The sequence below is a fragment of the Nanorana parkeri genome, unplaced genomic scaffold, assembly GCF_000935625.1.
Source record: "Nanorana parkeri isolate BGI_ZX_2015 unplaced genomic scaffold, ASM93562v1 scaffold344, whole genome shotgun sequence".
Classification (NCBI taxonomy): domain Eukaryota; kingdom Metazoa; phylum Chordata; class Amphibia; order Anura; family Dicroglossidae; genus Nanorana; species Nanorana parkeri.
In genome coordinates this window covers 1,171,455-1,192,989 of record NW_017306612.1, presented here as the reverse complement: position 1 = coordinate 1,192,989, position 21,535 = coordinate 1,171,455, and the positions used below count along the sequence as shown (strand labels likewise).

The window sequence follows — 21,535 nt, the reverse complement described above, 5'->3', positions numbered from 1 at the left end:
AGGCTGCCCTCTCAGTGATTTCCCCGGTCTCTAGTGAATGGATAGGCTGAACTCTCAGTGATGTCACCGGTCTCTAGTGAATGGATAGGCTGAACTCTCAGTGATGTCACCGGTCTATAGTGATTGGATAGGCTACACTCTCAGTGATGCTGCCAATATTTTATAGTAAACATTTCCTTGTGGTTATAATACCTCCCGAGTCACTGACCCGGAAACAGTCAAAGTAAAGTCCGGCGTCCCTATATGTGCGCCCATTAGAAGCCTCCATGTTTCTTTCAGGAATGGATTCCTTTAAGTGATTTTCGTGTGTCTGGACTGGATTACATTTTGGACACTTATCTCTGACTCACGCTGGTCGCAGTTGACGGTCACGTTGTCATATCCCGTGTACACGGCCTCACACGTCCCGCAGCGGTTCAGGTGACAGGTGACGTAATCGTTGTACCGACACAAAGAGTCTTCACAAACCTCATCGTAGTCACAGTTCTCCCGGGCTGGAAGAGCGTCTGGGCATTCGTCATCTGTAACAGGAAGAGATGGGGGTCACCGAGCGTCTGATTGGTGGACAACACAGCAATTCCCACCTTCCATAGAAACATTAAAGGAGAACTATCACACAATGAGACTGTCACAGGTCGGCTCAGTAGATCGGGAGGTAAGCGAACACATACCGGGTTCGCTCGCCTCTCGATCCTGTCACGGCTCTCTGCCGTGACAGGGGGAGGGGCTGGATTCCCCTCTCCCCGCGCTGACTGGCGGGACGGACGGGGGAGGGGGCGGGTATAGCTGGCTCTGCCTCTAGATAGGCAGAGCCAGCTGTCACTCACGCAGCTGGGCGGATCCCGTCATCTACGCCGGGATCCGCTGCGGCGTCTCGGTATATAGGGAGCTGTAGCTCGCGGTATACTGAGCTTAGGGTGACGGGAGGACGCTAGTTTATGTCCTCCCGTTACCCTAAGTATGGGGAAAAACACTGACCCCATAGGTATCCTTTAAAGGAGAATGTGGTTGGATAACATGCTGCTCATCCTTTCCCATAGCACCCTTATTACGGCTGCATCCTGTGCAGTGCTGATCTCCGGGCACACAAAAACATTCTTAGTCGCAACAGATGTAAATCCACTTTGTGTGCACCAACTGCCTTTGCAGCCCATTCAGCTGCCACCGGCCCTGCGGTGGGAGGTTGGCCCCATTAGGAAAATTAAACTGTGAAGCCTGAGCTTGAATCTGAGCATGCTGGTGTGATTCTAAGGAAGAAGGAGGCAACCTGTGCTCAAACTACAAATTCAATCACGCCTCTGCCTCTGGGAGTCATGCCTGTGGCTGTCAGAGTCTGGCAATGCATCGTGGGACATGTAGTTCCACAGCAGCTGGAGCGCTAAGTGTAGCCTAACCCGGTCTAAGGCAAAAGACATTAAGCCAAGGAGGGACGTAAGCATAAACCATGCCCTGGTTCTGATCCGTTTGCGTCACGTTAAAAATACCACCAAGCAAGTCGCAGTCAATACGGTTGCGGCGGCTGCAATTTCTCATACAAAGTTGCCGGTGGGACAAATCCCTGTGATCACATTCGCCGCCATCTTACCCGGCACAGGAGCCGCCGCGGGGAGAGAGCCCAGGAGCCAAAGACGTAGGAGGAAGCAGAATTCCCGTCTGATGTCCATGTGGAGCGATGGCCCGGGGAACCCCCTTCGTCTGTGTGTCCGTCTCCTGGGACTGGCTGAGCCCGAGTGTTTGTTCCAGCCGGATGGAGCCGAGTTTTACCATTAACCCCCCCCCCAGGCGAGGGCTGTGAGGGTACATATCTTAAATCGGAGGAAGGGCACCAGTGACATTGAAATGTCTGCGACCCGGAACTCATTAACACGCTGGGAGAAGTGACATTGTTACTGGTACGGGGCCCTACAATGGTCTGCAGGGAAGGCCCGCTCGCAGGCCGCCATCGCTAGAAGCTCTGCAACCGATACGAACAGGATACTCCAAGATCCCTCCATGTAAACGCATTGCGAGGGTTAGAGCAGACACTGACATTCTCACCCTGACCTCTTTTAGAAATATTGGTGTCAGCCCTGCCAGCAGTTATATCAAACATGCCGCCGAGTATCTGTGAACAAAAAAAGTGAATCGTGAAATCACAACTCACAAAAACGTGCACAAGGGTGCTTGGCCCTTCAATAAAGAAGGGGCCTCTACTTCCCGAACCCCCCGGCGCGCAAGGCTCCCGACAGGGGTTGAGATCAGTGGCGTCACAAGGGGGATGCGGGGGGGGTGCGGCCCGCACCCGGGTGACACCAAGATAACTCACAGTCATTTTGGTGTCACCCCCCTCTGAAAAGTCGGGCGCTCGGACCGAACGCCCGACAGTATCAGGAGAGAGGAGGGGTCCCCGGCGGCATACCTTATCCCGCCGGGTGACTGTCCCCTCCTCTCTCTGCCGACATCCATCACCAAGATGGCCGACGGCAGGTATCAGAATACTGCCGCGCGTGTGCGATGACATCACGTGCAGTGACGTCTCGGCAGGGTGACACTCGGTTACCGCTCCGGCTGTCACCCAGCCTCGGGATGACCCTGGTTGAGATACTATGGTCCACCAACTCAAAGGGCGGCGGACCCCGATCCTTTGGGCACCTGTCGAAACAGGACCCACAAAGTACTAGGTAGGGGGCTCTCCAGAAGAGAGACCCCCCCTGGGTGGGAGGAGACAGAGAAACCTATATAAGGGCACAGAATCTCCTCCCCACATCGGGAATGGGCCCCGAAGGAACCCGCACCCTCCGCAATCTGTGGATCAAAAATGTGCCAATCGTGCATGAGGTGCGATAAATAAATCTAAAGTGCCGGTGCACCACGCTGACAGGCCTTAGGGGCCGGAGTGCAAAAATATTGCCCCGGACTAGCCATAAGGAGTGTCCAAGAGGCGATGTGCTGAAAATGCATTAGGTTGCCGTATCCATGTGCATCAGTGAATCACTTGTGGGGTCCCCACCCCTAGTGATTTCCTGAGCACCCCTGGGACGCCACCCCCAGGGGGCATAGCACCACGGGCTCTGCAGCCCCCCGAACCCTCCGGCCAGACCAAGCAAGCATCCGTTCGGTCAGGAGGTATTAGTGCCTCTTCCAAAAAGGAGTCGCCTCGAACACCTACCTTCACTCCTGAGAGTACTAAGCAACCGCCCGTCCCGAGGACGGTCCGTGCTTTTCCCCTCCGAAAACTGATAAGAACAGACACTACACTTGATCTTAGCCAAAAGGTCAAGAAGCGATACAAAGTTTTTTTAAAGGAGAACCATGCGGTGAGCGAAAATCACTCAGCCTCATAGTTCGAGTCCGCCATCTTACCCGGCAACAGGGAGAGAGCCCAGGAGCCAAAGACGTAGGAGGGAGCAGAAATCCCATCTGATGTCCATGTGGAAAGATGGCCCAGGAAACGTTCAGGTTGTACCGGAACCCCCTTCATCCGTCTCCTGGGACTGGCTGAGCCAGAGAGTTGGTTCCAGCCGGACTGAGCCGAGTTTTACCTTTAAGGAGAACTATGGGGTCAGTGTTTTTCCCCATAGTTCTATTTCCCTATGCTCCTTGGCTTCATCTAGTGGCCCTTCTGCAAATCTAAAGCTCAGACCTTCGCAGACCTGTTCGCTCTGCAAACATTTTATATACACTTATATACACTCCCCTATGTAGCTTTGTAATTGTTATATTTCTTTATTACGTCAAATAATATCAAGAAATGTTCTCAGACCATCCGCCCTGATCGTCATTGTTGATGCGACCTCGCAGCTGCGCTGGGATCGAGCGTATTGTTTTATTATATTGGATTTTTTTACGCCCAGGATTGACAAAGTGTCCTGACCCGCAGATCGGGGGAAGCAGATTTACAAGGAAATAAAATCAATAAATAAGAGACAAAATATTTCGCACAGCGAGCTGCTGGATGACCGCGATCCCGGAATAATTTATTCCACATTATTTGTTTTTTTACAGTAATAGGACTTTTTGCTCTATACAGAGATCATGTAAAAAGAGATTTGTGCTGCAGCATTAATCTTCTAATAGTAAGTCCAGCTCCTCCAGAGGAAGGCGAACTCTCAGCTCTTTCTCCGTCATCAGATCAGCAACTTCCTGCAACTGCTCGGGGAAGTACTCCACGGCGTCCATGTATAGCACCTGTAGGGGGGTAAAAAAGAAAAGTATAAAAACCTGAAAAGTATCATAAAATGCGTCCAAACACATTCTTTAAAGCTGAACTCCGGGCACAAAAATTTTCCTGCAGCAGATCCCTCAATGGCCACAAGGGATATAAATCCGCTTTGTGTGCAGCCCATGCAGCTGCTATGGGCCCTGAGATGTGAAGAGGGGCCCCGTAAGATAAACTAAACTGTGAAGCCCGAGCTTGAATCTGAGCTTGCTGGTGTGATACCTTGTAACAGTGACATCATCGACGTGCTGTACATAGCCTGTGTAGAGACCAGAGCTGTGGGAGGGACCCAACAGGCTCCACCCACTACCTGAAACTACAGGGAGGGGCGGAGACAAGACCAGTTAGGCAGAGAGGACTTTGTGGGCGTCTTGCCAGCTACACACTGTGATCCCAGCAATGATCTGGCAGCTCAGTTCCCCTCCCCAGCAATGACTCCCCACTGACATCCAAGACTGAAAGGCTTCACTGCATTTCTTGAGAAATTTGAATGAATTTCTCCACAGTGCCGGCAGCTACAGAGGTCAGTGAAGCTGATTTACTACTTTGTTAGGAATGTGTAAAATAATTGAATGTCCACAGCCTGGCCACCATGCCTCACTAACTACTACTTGAGGAGCTTCTAATATCCTTCACAGCTATGCACATAAAAGTCCCCCAAGTTTCTTACCTTAGCCCACGGGCAGCTCTGTATCGCCTTGTAGAAGAGACCTCGACCCCTGTCGCCACGTCCCAGAGAAACCTACAAGACACACGAATGAAACCAGAGTCTCACATCAGACCCCCTGTGCAGCCTGAGCAGGAAGCTTTGCTATGATGACACGCTGGGGAGGTTTAGATGGCTGATTAAAGTAGCAGTACGGGCAACATAAGAACATCCCACATTATACCCCCAACATCAAAATCTCCATTAAAATACCATTTATGTTTCTATTTGTGTTATGTGACTGTGCTCATAGTGACCATAGGTGGATAGATGGAAGCTACTGACCCCAGGGTTATATAATATATAGCAGACAGAATCAAAACACAGCGCCAGCAGATTTTGGTTCAAGAAAGTGTTAATCAATTATGTTCAGGAGTGCAGGGCGATAACGGGGTGGCTCTCTTCAGGTTCAGGACAACCTCAGCACTGCAAGTCAAGACAGAGAGAGCGCCTCCATCGCATAAAAACTTAATAAATAAATAAAAAGGATGGTATAAAAAGGTACTCGCAAAGGACGCAATGGCCAATTGGTTCTGAGGAAGGAGGCGTGACCTCTGAAACGCGTAAACCACTTCACTATCAGGGAAGACTAACAGCCGGTGGATATGCACCTTTCGCTCTGACCCTTCTATGCCTGTTTTTATTCGTCCTTTGTGAGTACCTTTATACCATCCTTTTTATTCGTTTATTAAAAAGTTTTTATGCGATGGAGGCGCTCTCTGTGTCTTGTCTTATATAATATATGGATGGGACTTACTGACCCCAGGGTTATACACTATATGGATGGGACCTACTGACCCCCAGGGTTATACACTATATAGATGGAAGCTGGTGACCCCAGGGTTATATAATATATGGATGGAAGCTGGTGACCCCAGGATTATATAATATATGGATGGAAGCTGGTGACCCCAGGATTATATAATATATGGATGGAAGCTGGTGACCCCAGGATTATATAATATATGGATGGAAGCTGGTGACCCCAGGATTATATAATATATGGATGGAAGCTGGTGACCCCAGGATTATATAATATATGGATGGAAGCTGGTGACCCCAGGATTATATAATATATGGATGGAAGCTGGTGACCCCAGGATTATATAATATATGGATGGAAGCTGGTGACCCCAGGATTATATAATATATGGATGGAAGCTGGTGACCCCAGGATTATATAATATATGGATGGAAGCTGGTGACCCCAGGATTATATAATATATGGATGGAAGCTGGTGACCCCAGGATTATATAATATATGGATGGAAGCTGGTGACCCCAGGATTATATAATATATGGATGGAAGCTGGTGACCCCAGGATTATATAATATATGGATGGAAGCTGGTGACCCCAGGATTATATAATATATGGATGGAAGCTGGTGACCCCAGGATTATATAATATATGGATGGAAGCTGGTGACCCCAGGATTATATAATATATGGATGGAAGCTGGTGACCCCAGGATTATATAATATATGGATGGAAGCTGGTGACCCCAGGATTATATAATATATGGATGGAAGCTGGTGACCCCAGGATTATATAATATATGGATGGAAGCTGGTGACCCCAGGATTATATAATATATGGATGGAAGCTGGTGACCACAGGGTTATACAATACATGGATGGAAGCTGGTGACCCCTGGGTTATACAATACATGGATGGAAGCTGGTGACCCCAGGGTTATACAATACATGGATGGAAGCTGGTGACCCCAGGGTTAGATAATATATGGATGGAACCTACTGACCCCAGGGTTAGATAATATATGGATGGAAGCTGGTGACCCCAGGGTTATACAATACATGGATGGAACCTACTGACCCCAGGATTATATAAATATATGGATGGAAGCTGGTGACCCCGGGGTTATATAATATATGGATGGAACCTACACAGGGATTAGGTGCATACGACTCACCATGAAGTGCAGGTACATCCTCCAGAGTAGTACACAGCGGGATCCACGCTCCGTGCTCACACAGTGCTCAAACAAGGCCTTGATTCGGTTGGACAGGCCCGTCTCTGGCATAAAAGTGTGCACCTCTCCCATATCCGCCCTGCAAAACACAGCAACACCCTCCAGTCATACAGTCCTGTGTGTTCTCAGAATGCATTTCACTGATCACGGGGAGGGCTGGCACATTAGTACAGACTATTATCCATGGATGAAATAACAGAAAGTCCTCAACAGAGCACATCATAGGCAATGGGGCAGAATGAAAAATAACTGAAAGGACAGAAGGGTCCTAAGGGGCTAATTAATGAAAACTGCAAAAATAGGGACTATACAACTGACATTGTTTCCAATATCTACCAATCAAGTTTCACCTTATATGTATTAACAAAAATAAAGAATTCTGATTGGTCACTATGGGAAAATCTCCAACCATGTGCTCATCCTATTACCTCTGCTTCTCCTAAATTAAGGTAGCTAAGATCCCACCAGCTTACTTGCATCCCTAGCCTGGTCCTGATGCTGGCATCTCTCTTCCTGACACGCGTGCCCTCTAGTGGAATTCATCGAGAAGACAAGGGAAGTACACGGAGTATGTTTTCCTCCATCATCAAGCAGCAAATGTACATTTTATACCCTCGCTGGGACAGTGTCTGAGCAAAAAAAGTTTCCTGTTGCCTTGTTATTGTGCAGATTGTTCTGGTTCTTGCCTGTTTTTCTGGATCTCATTTGTCTATCAGTTATCCATATCCTTATCCATATAAAGCATCTCCTAAATTCTTCTATGTCAGGCAGGGGGGGAGGCGCAGAGTCTAAGGTTAAAGCCTACGTGGAAAATTACAGCCATCAGTCTCAGGGTGCAGCAAATTTACAGCTTTTCAATGTTTTACCTGTCCTGCCTGTGTCAGTAAGTCCCACTTCCATAATACAGCCTGCCCACCACTAATAGCAGAAAAGTTAAGGACTGCTGCACTCCCTATGAAAACAGCGGCCTCTCTGCAGCAGTCCAACACACCCCATGCCGAGTCAGACCGATCGCTCATTATTTAGCAGGGAGCATGAGCTTTGCCGATTTTCTCAATGCTTCTGCTTCAATCATTGTGTGAATCCTGCCACCTCTCCTTCTGCTTTCCCACCACCAGACATCATATCACTAGCCATCAGAGGGGCAACTCTGACAGGAGGAATCAAAGCCATGCTGCTCTACCAAGATGGCCGCCCCCACACAAAGCAGAACAAGGCATGGCGATTTAGCAATGGGCTAAAGATGAGCTGCAGGGAGATCACGGGCAATACTGGTGACTAGTCCCTTGTCCTATGCCTGCCTTTTGTGGGCACAGCACAGGTCCTCTTTGAAGCTGAAATCCAGCCAATCTGTATGTTAACTGCCCAGGACTGAGTGATTTTCTGTTACTTCCTGTCCTGACAGGAAGCGAGAGGAACTTGCCCAATAGGGACACTAACGACAATAATGATCTAGTAGAAGTAGATAGCGTGAAGCAACAGTTATGGGAAAGGAGATCACACGTTACAAAGAACCAATGACGTGACTGCCTTCATGTTCTGGCTAGCAAATGTCTGCCTCCAATACAGCAGATTATTCTAATAATTGACATCAAACTAACACGTTGAGAAAGGCCCGGGCTACCTCTGAACGGATTCCAGAAGCTTCTTCCTATCCTCCTCTGCCCGAATGGCAAACAGATATGGCTCCAGGGCATCCGACGTCCTCCTGACCCCGTCGATGAACCTCCTGGCTTTGCTGATATTGTGAGACCTGCTCTCAGTCTGGATGTAGGATTTCCACAGGGTGATGTTGTCGGGGTACAGACGTAAAGCGTCAGACAATGCGTCCCTGAGAGGCGTCCGTGGGTACACGCTAACCTTAGTATGATGCATGAGCAAGTTGATGTGCATCCCCGCGACGGCCTGCAGTGTGCCATGCGAGTCCTGCGATTCTCCAGGCACAGATGCAGGGGGTGGCAGTGAGCCAGTGACCTCTCTGAACACTGCAACAGCAGCGTCAATGCCCACGGTGAGATACTGAAAAAGTGCATAGCACCCAGTTAAGGTAACCAGCGACGCAGATGGCGGCAAATTTAAGCTGTCCTGCACAGCGCGCGCGTAGGTTTTTCGCGCTTTTAAAATATGAATAGCCTGGACGGGTCCACTGTATGGTTTGTAGGGGGAACTTTCTGCCAGGCTGGTGAGTACATGGACTGCTCGAGACCGGCCGCCCCCCTCCGAAGGGTCTATAATCGCCCCTTCTAGTTCGGCATACAATAAACAGAGGCTGCAGAGTGCTTGGTCCTTTAACCCTTTGCCACCTGCCAGACTGATTGCAGCATCAAACACCTTCCTGGCCTCCTCTGTGTTCCCCAGCAGCCACTCCAGGAGGGCATACTCCTTCCACAGCGCCAGGCTGTTGCGGTTCGATGGCTCTTTCAGCAGGCTTTTGGCAAGTCTCTTACTCCGCTTCCCCTGGGATTTTAGCTGCTTTTTCCTCTGTGCTTGAATACACTGGACGACCTGAAACAGCAAAAGGAGATCACAACATGTCACCCAACAGTCCAAGCAACTGCTGCTCACTATACAGGCACAATAACAGTCTCCAAGGAGTGCAAAATTCAGATTTAATACACATCTGTTTGGCACCGGACTCATCATCAACCCACGGACCCCATGCAGCCCACCCAGCTCTGTGCGCAGCCCGCCATTTCCTGGGGTGGCTCTGCCACGTGTTGGGTGCTTTGCAACGTGGCAGCTTGGTGCAAGGTGCTGAATGCTTTCTGTGTTACAGCACCCAGAACTAAAACAGAGCCGGCATTGTGAGACAGAATGATCTCCATCCAACAGTGCAAGTATAGTCCTGGCTGGACGGGGTAGAGAGGGCGGTGCGGGAGCATATGATCAGGCACCTAACCACTGACCACCAATCTTTGGGAGAGGGGTTAGTAGTACTGTCTAGGCTAGGGGGTTATTATTGCAGTCATTTACACCAATGCTGGGGGTTATTATTGCAGTCATTTACACCAATGCTGGGGGTTATTATTGCGTTTACCGACACCAATGCTGGGGGTTATTATTGTGTTCACCCACACCAATGCTGGGGGTTCTTATTGTGTTAACCCACACAAATGCTGGGGGCTATTATTGTGTTCACCCACACCAATGCTGGGGGTTATTATTGTGTGCGCCGACACCAATGCTGGTTGTTATTATTGTGTGCGCCGACACCAATGCTGGGGGTTATTATTGCAGACACTGGAGGTCATTATTGTGGCCATTGACACAGATGTTGGGGGTTATTAGTGCGGCAACTGAGCCCACTGCAGGGGGGGGGGGTTATCAATGCGGCTGCTGAAACCACTGCTGGGGGTTATTTTTGCCGCCACTGACACCAATGATGGGGGTTGTTATTGCAGCCACCAACAACAATGCTGACGGTTAGAATTGCAGCCAAGCACACCAATTGCTGGGGTGTTTCTTGCTGACCCCACTGACACCAATGCTGGGAGTTACCATTACTGCCAATGACGGGCTTATTTTACTCGCACTTTCCCTTTAGTGTGTGGTGTGGTATACTGCAAAAAAATGCAACAGGACTGACATTTTTGGGCATTGAGGTGCGTTACAAATGAGCTGCCTAACTCGATGCAATACACTTCAACAAACAAAAAGATGCTGCCCTCTGGCATGGTTGGGGGCCACACTTAAGAGCCACTATGATTTTCAAGTTGACCACCACTGGACTGTATCGTCAATCCTTTGATTAAGAAGTTAGCGGCACCCGACAACAATCAGATTCCATTACCTTGGAGATTTCATACTGCAGCCAGCTGACACACAGTTCCATCTTCTGCTCTCCGTGGAACAAGGACAGTGCGGACTGGAAGACGTTCTGTATGAAGCATTCACCGTCCTTACAATGTCCTATCTGCCGCCTCCATCTGCTCATCGTTTCAAGGTGACCGACTGTACCGACTCCGGCCAGGGGCAGCTCAAATGAAGTCAGCAGCCTCTCACTGGCTGACCTGTGGTCGAAGAGGGAGAGCTCATCCAGGGCGAGGTACAGACAGGCCGGAGAAGGCCTGGGGCCACAGGGGACACCCAGGAACTGCAGGAAGGAATGTATGAACTGGAACTTCAATGCCGGGCTGGTGATCCTGAACATCGATGGCCCGAGGTCATCAAAGAGGACCTGTAGCAAGAAACTGCTGTGAGCAGAATATAGACAACAAACCACAAAAATTGACATTTTCTCTTCAAATCAAAACTATTATATTTCTCCAAGTTATGTTTATTGAAGTTGAATGCCGGGCAAATCCATGTACATTCACCACTTTACCTGCCATTAGAGCCTTGGTTCTCAACTGGTGGGTCGTGACCCAAAAGTGGATCGCGACCTCATGTTCAGTGGGTCGCCACATGCCTTTCACTTTTCTAGATGAGAGGCTCCTCTGCCTCCCCCAAGCACAGCACTGTCAGGTCTCTCGCCAAGCAGCCATTAAAAATATGCTGCCCAGCACCGAGTGTCAGCTTGAGGTGGGATGGGCTTGGGCTATGGCCACGAAGGAGCTCCATCCATACATGCATTGGTTTTTAGCTCCCTCACATGTACTATAGAGGTGCCTGGACCGGAGTGACATCACATTCTGGCTTCTCTACAGGGCATGCAAGGGAGCTGTACAAGCAATGCACATATGGATGGAGCTTTGTCACAGCACAGCAGCCCGCACTGGACCCTAGGCTGAGGATCCACTCCAATTCTTGTAAGGAAGGGAGACTGGGTGGACCTTAAAAAATGTTTTGTAGTGTGTACCCTAATTTCATGCATTCCATTGCAGTGCGACTTGGGTCATGACTTGATGACCAAGGACAAATGTGGGTCCTGAGGTTACACAGGTTGAGAACCACTGCATTAGAGGTTGTTACCACCATCCCCGCTGCATTTCACTGACAATGTGCCTCTGAACTTGCTATAGAAGTGACACTCCAGGAAGGGTCAATTCCCTAGCACTGTGCCCTCCCTCTTAGAACGTCATAGCCCTCTCCTGTTCTGGGAGTGTCTAATTACGTTCTGTGGTGGCCCAGCTCCTCCACCCCTCACCCTACCTACATCACCTTTTATGTTGCTGCCAGCAGGGAAGCAAAGGGGAATATGACAGGGTGTCATTTGAGTCTGCACATCCAAGATGGCGGTGTCCAGCACCAGTCTCAGGGATTTTGGATGTCTACACAAGAGAGGCTAAAACAAATGTTAAATGTACAAATAATCTTGTAGGAAAACTGTTGCTAAAATGAATGGTCTGGCAGGAGGGTCTCCAAGTATTTTATTTCGTCACACTGGGGAGACTTCCCCTCATTTCCTCTTCCACATAGCAGTAAGTAGGAGGAAACCTCTCCAAAGTGAAAGGAAATATCACCCATTGGAAGATTTCCCCTCCATGTATAGATGACAAATTGCAAACTTTTGGATTTCCTATCACTTTCTGTGGTGGATCTCCCCTCCATGTATAGATGACAAATTGCAAACTTTTGGATTTCCTATCACTTTCTGTGGTGGATCTCCCCTCCATGTATAGATGACAAATTGCAAACTTTTGGATTTCCTATCACTTTCTGTGGTGGATCTCCCCAGCAGGGACAAAGACAACAATAAAGCTTTAAAGCTGAACTCCGGCCTTCCCTTCGGTCTTCTATCTGACCTCCGGCCTTCCCTTCGGCCTTCTATCTGTCCTCCGGCCTTCCCTTCGGTCTTCTATCTGACCTCCGGCCTTCCCTTCGGTCTTCTATCTGACCTCCGGCCTTCCCTTCGGCCTTGCACACTTGTACCGGCTCCTTTCCTGGACGGAAATAGCTTCCTCGGATTTCACTGCACACTGAGCTTTACCAATGGATTGGAATGGGTCTGGATTCTCTCACCTGTCTCTCAGGATCCTCGCAGTCTTCCTCCGTCTGCTTCTTATCCGGGTCCGGTCGCCATGGTAACCAATGTCTAGCCTCCCGCAAACACTCCATGTCCAGCCAGGTCTTATGACGGGGAAGACTCTTGTCTTTTATATCAAGCTCTTCCTCCACGTCATCATCTTCCTCCTCCCCTGAAAAGGACACAACACCAACCACTTAATAAAGAAGATGTCTGTGAAGGTTCTCATTCACCCAGGTCATGGTATATCTGTAAAAAAATAAGTCAAGGCAACTGGACTCGCTGTATTTTTCTTGAAGATGCCTTGACTTATTTTTTTAATAAAGAAGAGTTGCACTTTAAAGTTCCCACTTCCTACCACTTTACATGCCGGTAAGAAAATGGACACGTGTGCAGGAGCTTATGAGGAATTACCCACCAATGAACCGTTTCTGCTCTTTTCCTTCCCAACTCTGTCCATATCTAGAGCCTTTGTAAAGCCAACAAGCCAAAAGTATGTGGACCTCCCTCCTAATTATAGAGTTCAGGTGTCTTCATTGAAGGGAACTGACAATGCTACAACATACAAAAGATATTTTAGAGAATTCAAATCCATCCTTATGGGAACAATTTGGTGAAGACCCTTTTCTGTTCCACCATAACTGCCCCGTTTACAAAGCCAGCTCCATAAAGACACGTCGTGACCAGTTTGGTGGAGCTCAAGTGTCCTGCACAGAGCCCTGACCTCAACCGTACTGAACATCTTTGGGATGAATTGGAACACCAATGGTGAGCCGGGTCTTCTCATCCAACATCAGTACCTGACCTCACACATGCTCTTTCGGCTGAACGGGCACATTCCAAAATCCTCCCCACTCCATATGAACGGCCCTGGTTTTGGAATGGTATGTCCAACAAGCTCATATAGGTGTGACGGTCGGGTGTCCACAAACTTACAGTGTAGCAATACAGGCCAGTTAATAAGTCACAGAGGAGCACCTATGCATATAGCTGGGCAGCATGACATGTAAGAAAGTCATGAAGACCAAACTAGGAAAATCATTCTACTACCGTGTTTCCCCGAAAGTAAGATCTAGCGCTATCTTCAGGGATTTCTGTAATATAAGACCTACCCCGAAAAAAAGACCTAGTTCGGGGTAGGTCTTATATTACAGAAATCCCTGAAGATAGCGCTAGATCTTACTTCCGGGGTAGCTGCACATGTAATTGATTTTTACATGTTAAGAGCAGCCGCAGCTCCCGCCCTGCCCACACGCCAGCAGCTCCCGTCCACACGCCCGATGGAAGCGGCATATCATCCGCCGACACCGGGACCGGCAACAGCATGCCGCCTTCCGGGACCTCGTCCAGTCCTCCCCCAGCCAGGTAAGACATCCCCCGAAAATAAGACCTAGTGTCTTTTTTTCGTGCAAAAAAATAAATAAGACAGTGTCTTATTTTCGGGGAAACACGGTAGTAAGATAAATACACACACACACGGGTAGTAAGATTACCTAGGTTATTGACGACCACCCAGCCTCCTTTCTCCTGCTGCCGCATCCATGAGCTCCAGCCCTTCGCCCCCTTTTCTCCGAATCGAGGTTCACCGCTGTCCCAAAACGGCTCGAAAAATTCCACCTAGAATACAGAAAACAAAAGTTCTCATCACCTCAGTGCTCTACATCAATGTCCCTCAACCCCAGTTCCCAAGAGTCCAGAGAGGACAAGACGACGGTTCATGGCACACCAGTGATTTATCATGCTGCATTCTTCTAAATGGAGAAATTAGAAGAGCGTTTATCCCCAACTTGCATTGGTCCAGCATGGATATTAATAGCATCAACCTCCCTTCATCACATGAGCCAAGTGAAGGAGCTGAAGCGGTGGCACAGTGGCCAAGTAGCTTGTACTCTTTCCTTGCAGCTTCGGGCTCTCCAACAAGGGCACTATACAAAGATTATGTATACTGTGGATAACATACCCCAAGCAGAAGCTATCTGCATGGGATAGGCATGCTTGCCCTGTGTGCGCATAGGTTTCCAAATACATGCAAAGTGAGCCCTACTTGGGTTTAAAGTGTTCCCTTTAGATCTTATAAGACATTTCAGAGGTGTCGCTGCTCATCAGTAAGGGGGGGGGGGGGCTCCCCTGCAATGTTACGTCTCCCTCCTTTGACTTTTAATCGATGAACGAACAGTGGTGAAGTTAACCCTTTAGTCTCCGTTTATTTTTTTATGACACACCAGGAGGTTCACACCACAACAGGCTCCATAATTACATACACACATGCAAGTCTATCGCAAGGATCGATGTCAATGGATTAGTCATCTATGTTCAGGACTTTGGAATATATCTCAGCGATACATAAATATATCATAATTGCGTGAGCTTGAGTTGAAGACAGTAGAGTGTAAGCTCCTCTGGTGCAGAGACCGATGTGACTGTGGGGGGACATTAGAGTGTAAGCTCCTCTGTACAGAGACTGATGTGACTGTGGGGGTGGGGGGGGGCATTAGAGTGTAAGCTCCTCTGTACAGAGACTGATGTGACCGGCTGATTGTTCTCTGTACAACTCTCCAGAAAAGTGTCGGTGAAATGTCAGTAGAAGAAATTGAGTATTTTTGGAAGCCGATCTCCCTTTCTCTCACTCTTGACAACGTCCCACATTCACCCCTCATCTCTGTCACTGTGCATACACGCATCTGACAGTTCCTGGAACAATGTCATTCAGGACTTAGTCCCAGTAATGAGGAGCTGGCAGAGGCAACATGTGGTTGCAACTCAAAAAGAAACCAATTAAAAGATCTTTGGAAATAATCAGAATGCTGCAGTAAACTGATTTTAGGCTTTCTAGACCCGACAAACACTATATTATAAAAGGTGGAACTCCAGGCAAGCAGGAAAATACACCACTGAACCACATATAAGGAATGTCCGACCTCCCCGATTTAGCACAGTAAAGCCTTCATAGAACAGAAGGTATTCCTGTGTCTTACTCCTCATTTCAAATGACATAACCTGAATAATGATCTTGTTGGGTTCAGAGACCTCCTCAGTGGAAGCCATGGCTTCCATACACTGCACTGATGCCCCTTTGTGGTTATAACATCCTCCATGACAGGGTCACTTTAAGGATGAATCCAAAATGTACATCAGGTATAACTGAATGCATAGCTGTACAGCGAGCGCTCACCTGCCCCTTGGTGGTCATGTCCTTCACGCTGTCCGGCTTATAGAAGGTGAAGTCAATGAGCGCCTGGAACAAGGACACCGCCTTCTCACAGTGGCCAGCCTGCCGCAGGAAGTGACACTGCTGGAGGAAGATCTCTGTCAGGAAGAGGACGGGAAGGAAGTTCAGTAACAGAGCCCGTTACAGGCAAATGAGCGTATTACAAGATTTAATCAGATATGGAGGTGCACAGCCACATACACCGCACAGCTGACCTCCGTCCCTCCCCTTCAGTCTCCCATCTGACCTCCGTCCCTCCCCTTCAGTCTCCCATCTGACCTCCGTCCCTCCATTTTTTAAACTTTATTTTATAGTTTATCCGATTAACCGATTAATCGAACTTAATAATCGGCTAACTAATCGATTTTGAAAATAATCGTTAGCTGCAGCTCTAGAGGTGACCAAGCTATAATGGTTAACTATGAAGGAGAAAAATCAGGTCACCAACTGGACTGTGCTGCCTGACAAGGTGTAAAGCTTTCAAGACTGGATGGAGATACAAATACAATAAGAGATAACCAGCATCCCATACACACTATATTGCCAAAAGTATTGGACCCCTCCCCCTCCAAAATCATTATATTAGAGCGGAGACTGCGAGCCCCTCCCCCAACATCAGTACCGGACCTCACAAATGGTCCCACATTCCCATAGACACACTCCTAAACCTTGTGGACGCGCCTTCCCAAAAGAGGCGGAGCAGTTATAGCGGCAAAGGGCGGAGCCAACCCAATACTGAACCCTGCGGACCAAGACTGGGACGCCATTAAAGTTCATGTGCGTGTAAAGGCGTCCCAATACTTTTGGCAATATAGTGCATATATTCTGTCTGTGTATTCAGTTGTGTGCCCGGGGTTCGGTTTGGAGTGTAAATTTATAGAATATTGATACATAGATCTGAAGTATAGAATTTGGAGTCTATAGTTAGTGAGTTTTCCATTAGCGGCACATGCCTGTTGGCTGTGTAACTAATAAAAGTTTACTTACCGCACATGGCGCGTTCGGTGCCCGGCACAGCCGGGTGAGACACCATGCTGCCATCGTGCACCGCGGCCAGAGTGGTGAGACATTTTCCATAGGCGGCCATGACTTTGGAGACGGAGAAGGTGCTGAACTGACTCTGGGAGAAGAGCAGGTATCTCTGCCACAGCTGCGGGTCGTTGGGATGCAAGAAGACCAGCTTCTGCCACTCCTTCAGCAGGGCCGGGGCCTCCCAGAACTCCGCGCACAGCCGCAACCGCGCCAGCTTCAGCTCCGTGCTGCCCGGGTTGCTCTCGATGGCTCGGTCCAGAATGGAAAGCTTCTTCTCCAGGAGCAGCTTGACAGACATGCGATAGCAGTCCACCTCTCCCTCGCTGGTGGAGTACATGCTGGGCTGCGCCAACAACTCGTCCTTTAAAGAGTAAAGAAAGAAGCTTCTCATCACGACTACACATATATCAAACAGTATAATAATGTATAGGCAGGGCCAAGACGGGGGGGCAGGAGGGGGGACGGGGGGCAGCACCCCTTCTTAAAAGGATCAAGCACCTTAAAACTGAAACTGCTGCCAATACTGGTGCTTCTGCTGGCATGGAGCCGTCTTCCTGCGCATACAGAAAGACGGGCGGCGGGGTAATGACATGCTGCCCGGCTTCCTGATTGCCCCGGGAAGGCGGCACCATGTTGTTTCGCCAGCTCGATTGTGATTGGCTAGGGAAGCCGGTTTCCCTAGCCAACCAGCATCGAGCCGGCTTCCTGGCCAATCAGGAAGCCGGGCGGTGAGTAATGACCTGCCTCCTGACGTCCAGCTGTTAGGCCGGCTCGATGCTGATTGGCCAGGAAACCGGCTTCCCAGCCAATCAGCAAAGAGCCGGCTGTTTGGCCAATCACGAGGCTCCATGTTCACCTACGGCACTGTCGGTCAGAGGAAATCTCCCGGTATCGGGGAAGGTATCGGAGCATTTGGGCAAGTACTAGTATTGGTGCATTCATAATTAGAACCCTGATCAGGTTTATACTGCTATCCAGGGCTGCATTGGAGAGGTTGTCCCTTACTTCCTGTCACAGTGACAACATGGTATCACCACACAGGAAGTGAGGACAAAATCTGCAACACAGACAGCAATAAAAAGGTTACAAGGTTTCTGTCCTTCCTATAGATCTTTATTTCTGTGTTGCGGTGGGAGAATTTCCTTCACTTCCTGTCTGGTGATAATGTTGTCAGCAGGACAGGAAGTGAGTAGAAATCTAAAGGGAGCTCCAAATTGTTAACCATTGCAGAGGTTCTAATCTTCACTGTTCGGTTCACACAGAAGCAGAAGCAGCAAAATGTGCACATTCTACTGCAGGGGGGAAATACCTGAAATGAGACAAACTCCATCCACGTCCGCACATCTCCGGGGTTTTCACGTGTCCTCCGATTATAATCCTCCACCCTCCCCAGCAGCTCGGTGTCTCTAGGAGCAGCCGGCGGGGTCTTGTCCTCCAGGCCTCCTTTTCCTTGTAGCCACATTGCAGTGGAATCGTCATAGACACCCAGAGGATTCACCCAGCTGGTGCGGGCAGCAGAGGCGGAGGGGGCATCCGGGTTGCAGTCTATCACAGGAATGAAGCCGACAGATGCCACGTCCTTGTTGTCCTTACTGCAGGCCACATGCTCTGCCCGGATCCTGAGCGCCTGTACTGCACTCCTGCTATAATATCGCTCAGGTTTCTTATGAGATGGCTTCTTCCCAGGGGCGTCCTCCCATACAATGAGCTGTCTTGTGGGGTCAATCCCCAAGCAGGAACGGCCTTTCCTCCTGTACCTGGGGAGAGAACGCATAAAGAGAGGTTAGAGCTGACCTCCGTCCTCCCCTTCAGTCTTCAATCTGACCTCCGTCCTCCCCTTCAGTCTTCCATCTGACCTCCGTCCTCCCCTTCAGTCTTCCATCTGACCTCCGTCCTCCCCTTCAGTCTTCAATCTGACCTCCGTCCTTCCCTACAGTCTTCTATCTGACCTCCGTCCTTCCCTTCAGTCTTCTATCTGACCTCCGTCCTCCCCTTCAGTCTTCTATCTGACCTCCGTCCTCCCCTTCAGTCTTCTATCTGACCTCCGACCTCCCCTTCAGTCTTCTATCTGACCTCCGCCCTCCCCTTCCGTCTTCTATCTGCCCTCTGGCCGTATCGGGCCGCTCCCGGGAAGGACAGGTGCTGCGTGTGATTACCAAGAGGCCGCCCTACGCTCATCCGCCCTGCACGTCCGTGCGTGTGCCCGTACGCTGACAGGATGGATCCTGTCTGCGTCCGAGCCAGGACACCCGCACGGACCTGCACTTAGGGTGAGTGTAGGGTGGCCTCTTGGTAATCACACGCAGCACCTGTCCTTCCCGGGAGCGGCCCGATACGGCCGTGCACGCAGCACGCAGCTGTACGTGTCGGCCGTTTCTTGTGTGAATGAGGCTTAAAGCTCAACTCAACAAGCTGAAGATAGAAGCTGATTAGTTACTATAGGCGACTGCTCCAGTTTTGATAAATCCCCCCAGTGTTCAATGGGATGTGGTGCCTAGATGATACCAGTCCAACACGCTATTTCATTCTCCATTTCATCACATCTGAACCACATGGAAAACGCCGGATTTGATCACGTCCTGTGCTGCAAAATGCATGCTGAGCCTCTGTGTGTCCCCGAAGCTCCCTCTACTTCAGGGGTGGGCAACTTCGGCCCTTAACTACAAATCCCAGCATGCATCTGCCTCTGAGAGTCATGCCTTGCAATACATCATGGGACTTGTAGTTCCACAACAGCTGGAGGGCCAGCGTTGCCCACCTTTACCCTACATCATCTTCATCAGCAGACGGTAGTCGTTATGGTTAACTAGAACCCCCGTAACCTGCACCGCTGTCCTGGTGCGCCTTTTACTGAATGGCAAGCTACCAAGTAGAGAGGAAGCAGGACAGCCATAATGAAGCCTCTCATCCGAGGAGGTCTGTGTGCTCGTTAGAGACTGTGAAGATTAAAAGCTCGGCATGCTGGCACCAGCACCCCTTATTAAAATGAATGGCGTTTATCACTTTCTGGAAGCGATCTGGAGAGGAGGCTCCGCTGCGAGAGAACACAATTAATGAGCAGAATGATCGCTGTCTGCAGCAGGGATTAACCCAAAAGTAAAACTTCCATTCCCGGCTGTTTTGGGACTCTGACCAACTTTTAAAACAAGCTCGCAGAAGGATATAAATGTATACAATTCAAGACAAAATGGTAAGGAGGGCCCGGCCCCTGAGGGCTTACAATCTAAGAGGTTTTACTGATATTGAGGCCCTTTTACCGGGAAACTGAAAAAAAATTACTCTTGCAGTGAAGCTTCTCCTGCACGGCAAGGGTTAAAGTGTATATAAACCCAAAAACAAAAAATTAAATACAGAGGTTGGCAACCTCAGCACTCCAGCTGTGATGAAATTACAAATTCCATCATGCCCCCGTCTCTGGGAGTCATGCCTGTGGCTGTCAGAGTCTTGCAATGCCTTATGGGACTTCTGCGACAGCTGGAGTGCCGAGGTTGCCTAAACTTAATTTAATATATTGCAGTTTATAAAGAGAACTGTGGCCAAACCTTTTTTTTTGCCAGAGTTCTCTTTAGTATATGTCCTCCTGTTACCCTAATGTCCTCCTGTGACCCGAAACTCACCCGCTATATGCTGACAGCACAGAGCCAACCTACAGCCGGAACGGATCCCGACATTGTCAGGATCCACCCTGCTACCTGATTGACAGCTGGCTCTGCCTCTCTAGACCCAGCGCCAGCAGTGCCCGCCCCCTCCCCTGTCCGTCCTCCAGTCAGAGCTGGAGGAACGGCGAGGGGAGGGGGGAATCCGTGACTGACAGTCTCTACTCTCCGCAGGGAGAGGATTGGGAACCGAGCCAATCGGCAATTTGTGATCGCTCAGTTCTTGATCAATAGAGCCGACATGTGACATGTTGGCTCTAATTATGGGGATGAGTGCATTTCACTCCTCCCATAATTCTCCTTCAACAGTCCTTAGATGTGGTGGCTGCATTAGTTTTGTTATTTTAGGCTCCCCCCCCCGCCCCCCAGGCTTCCCCCCTTTATTTCTACCTAGTGATCCAGCCAGTTACTCACTTCCCGTCTTAGGATGACTCCACTCTATAGAGGAGCAATGGAGCCCCACTAGGACAGCAGCATTGTCACCCTGCGGGGAAGGTGGTGTCAAAAGAACTAGCACAGGGGTAGGCAACTGTTGTCACTCCAGCTGTTTTGAAACTACAAGTCCCATGAGGCATTGCAAGATCAACATCCTGTTTATGGACAAGAATAATACTTCCATGAGAAAAATAACCCTGAGAAAAGCTTCGGCTCCCATTTATAAAGCGACAAATTTCAGCAAACCTTTGTACCAGAATAAAAAAAGATTTGTCGTGAAGCTGCCAAGTCACAGAAGGACAAGTAATAAATATGCGGGGTGAGCAGTTATTTCATTTTTGTATCGTGCATTACCTCTGATCATTGCAAATGAGAAATAAAATGAAAAAATTAATGAAGGGTA

General features: G+C 49.2%; 1 protein-coding gene and 1 pseudogene across 1 annotated transcript in view; both read right to left on the bottom strand.

The window, feature by feature from the left end:
* LOC108788687 overlaps window positions 1-1,691 on the bottom strand; it is a 17,805-nt pseudogene extending 16,114 nt beyond the window's left edge.
* A 2,294-nt stretch (window positions 1,692-3,985) lies between these two features.
* The window catches only part of NRDE2 (NRDE-2, necessary for RNA interference, domain containing), a 24,904-nt gene continuing 7,354 nt past the window's right edge, over window positions 3,986-21,535 (bottom strand). The window contains exons 7-16 of the mRNA XM_018558523.1: window positions 18,351-18,798; window positions 16,997-17,402; window positions 15,974-16,107; window positions 14,295-14,418; window positions 12,798-12,973; window positions 10,687-11,073; window positions 8,521-9,401; window positions 6,837-6,975; window positions 4,869-4,940; window positions 3,986-4,167 (exon numbers count right to left, since the gene is read on the bottom strand). Coding sequence (XP_018414025.1) covers window positions 4,042-4,167; window positions 4,869-4,940; window positions 6,837-6,975; window positions 8,521-9,401; window positions 10,687-11,073; window positions 12,798-12,973; window positions 14,295-14,418; window positions 15,974-16,107; window positions 16,997-17,402; window positions 18,351-18,798 — 2,893 coding nt within the window. The 3' untranslated portion in view covers window positions 3,986-4,041. The remainder of the gene's footprint in view (window positions 4,168-4,868; window positions 4,941-6,836; window positions 6,976-8,520; window positions 9,402-10,686; window positions 11,074-12,797; window positions 12,974-14,294; window positions 14,419-15,973; window positions 16,108-16,996; window positions 17,403-18,350; window positions 18,799-21,535) is intronic.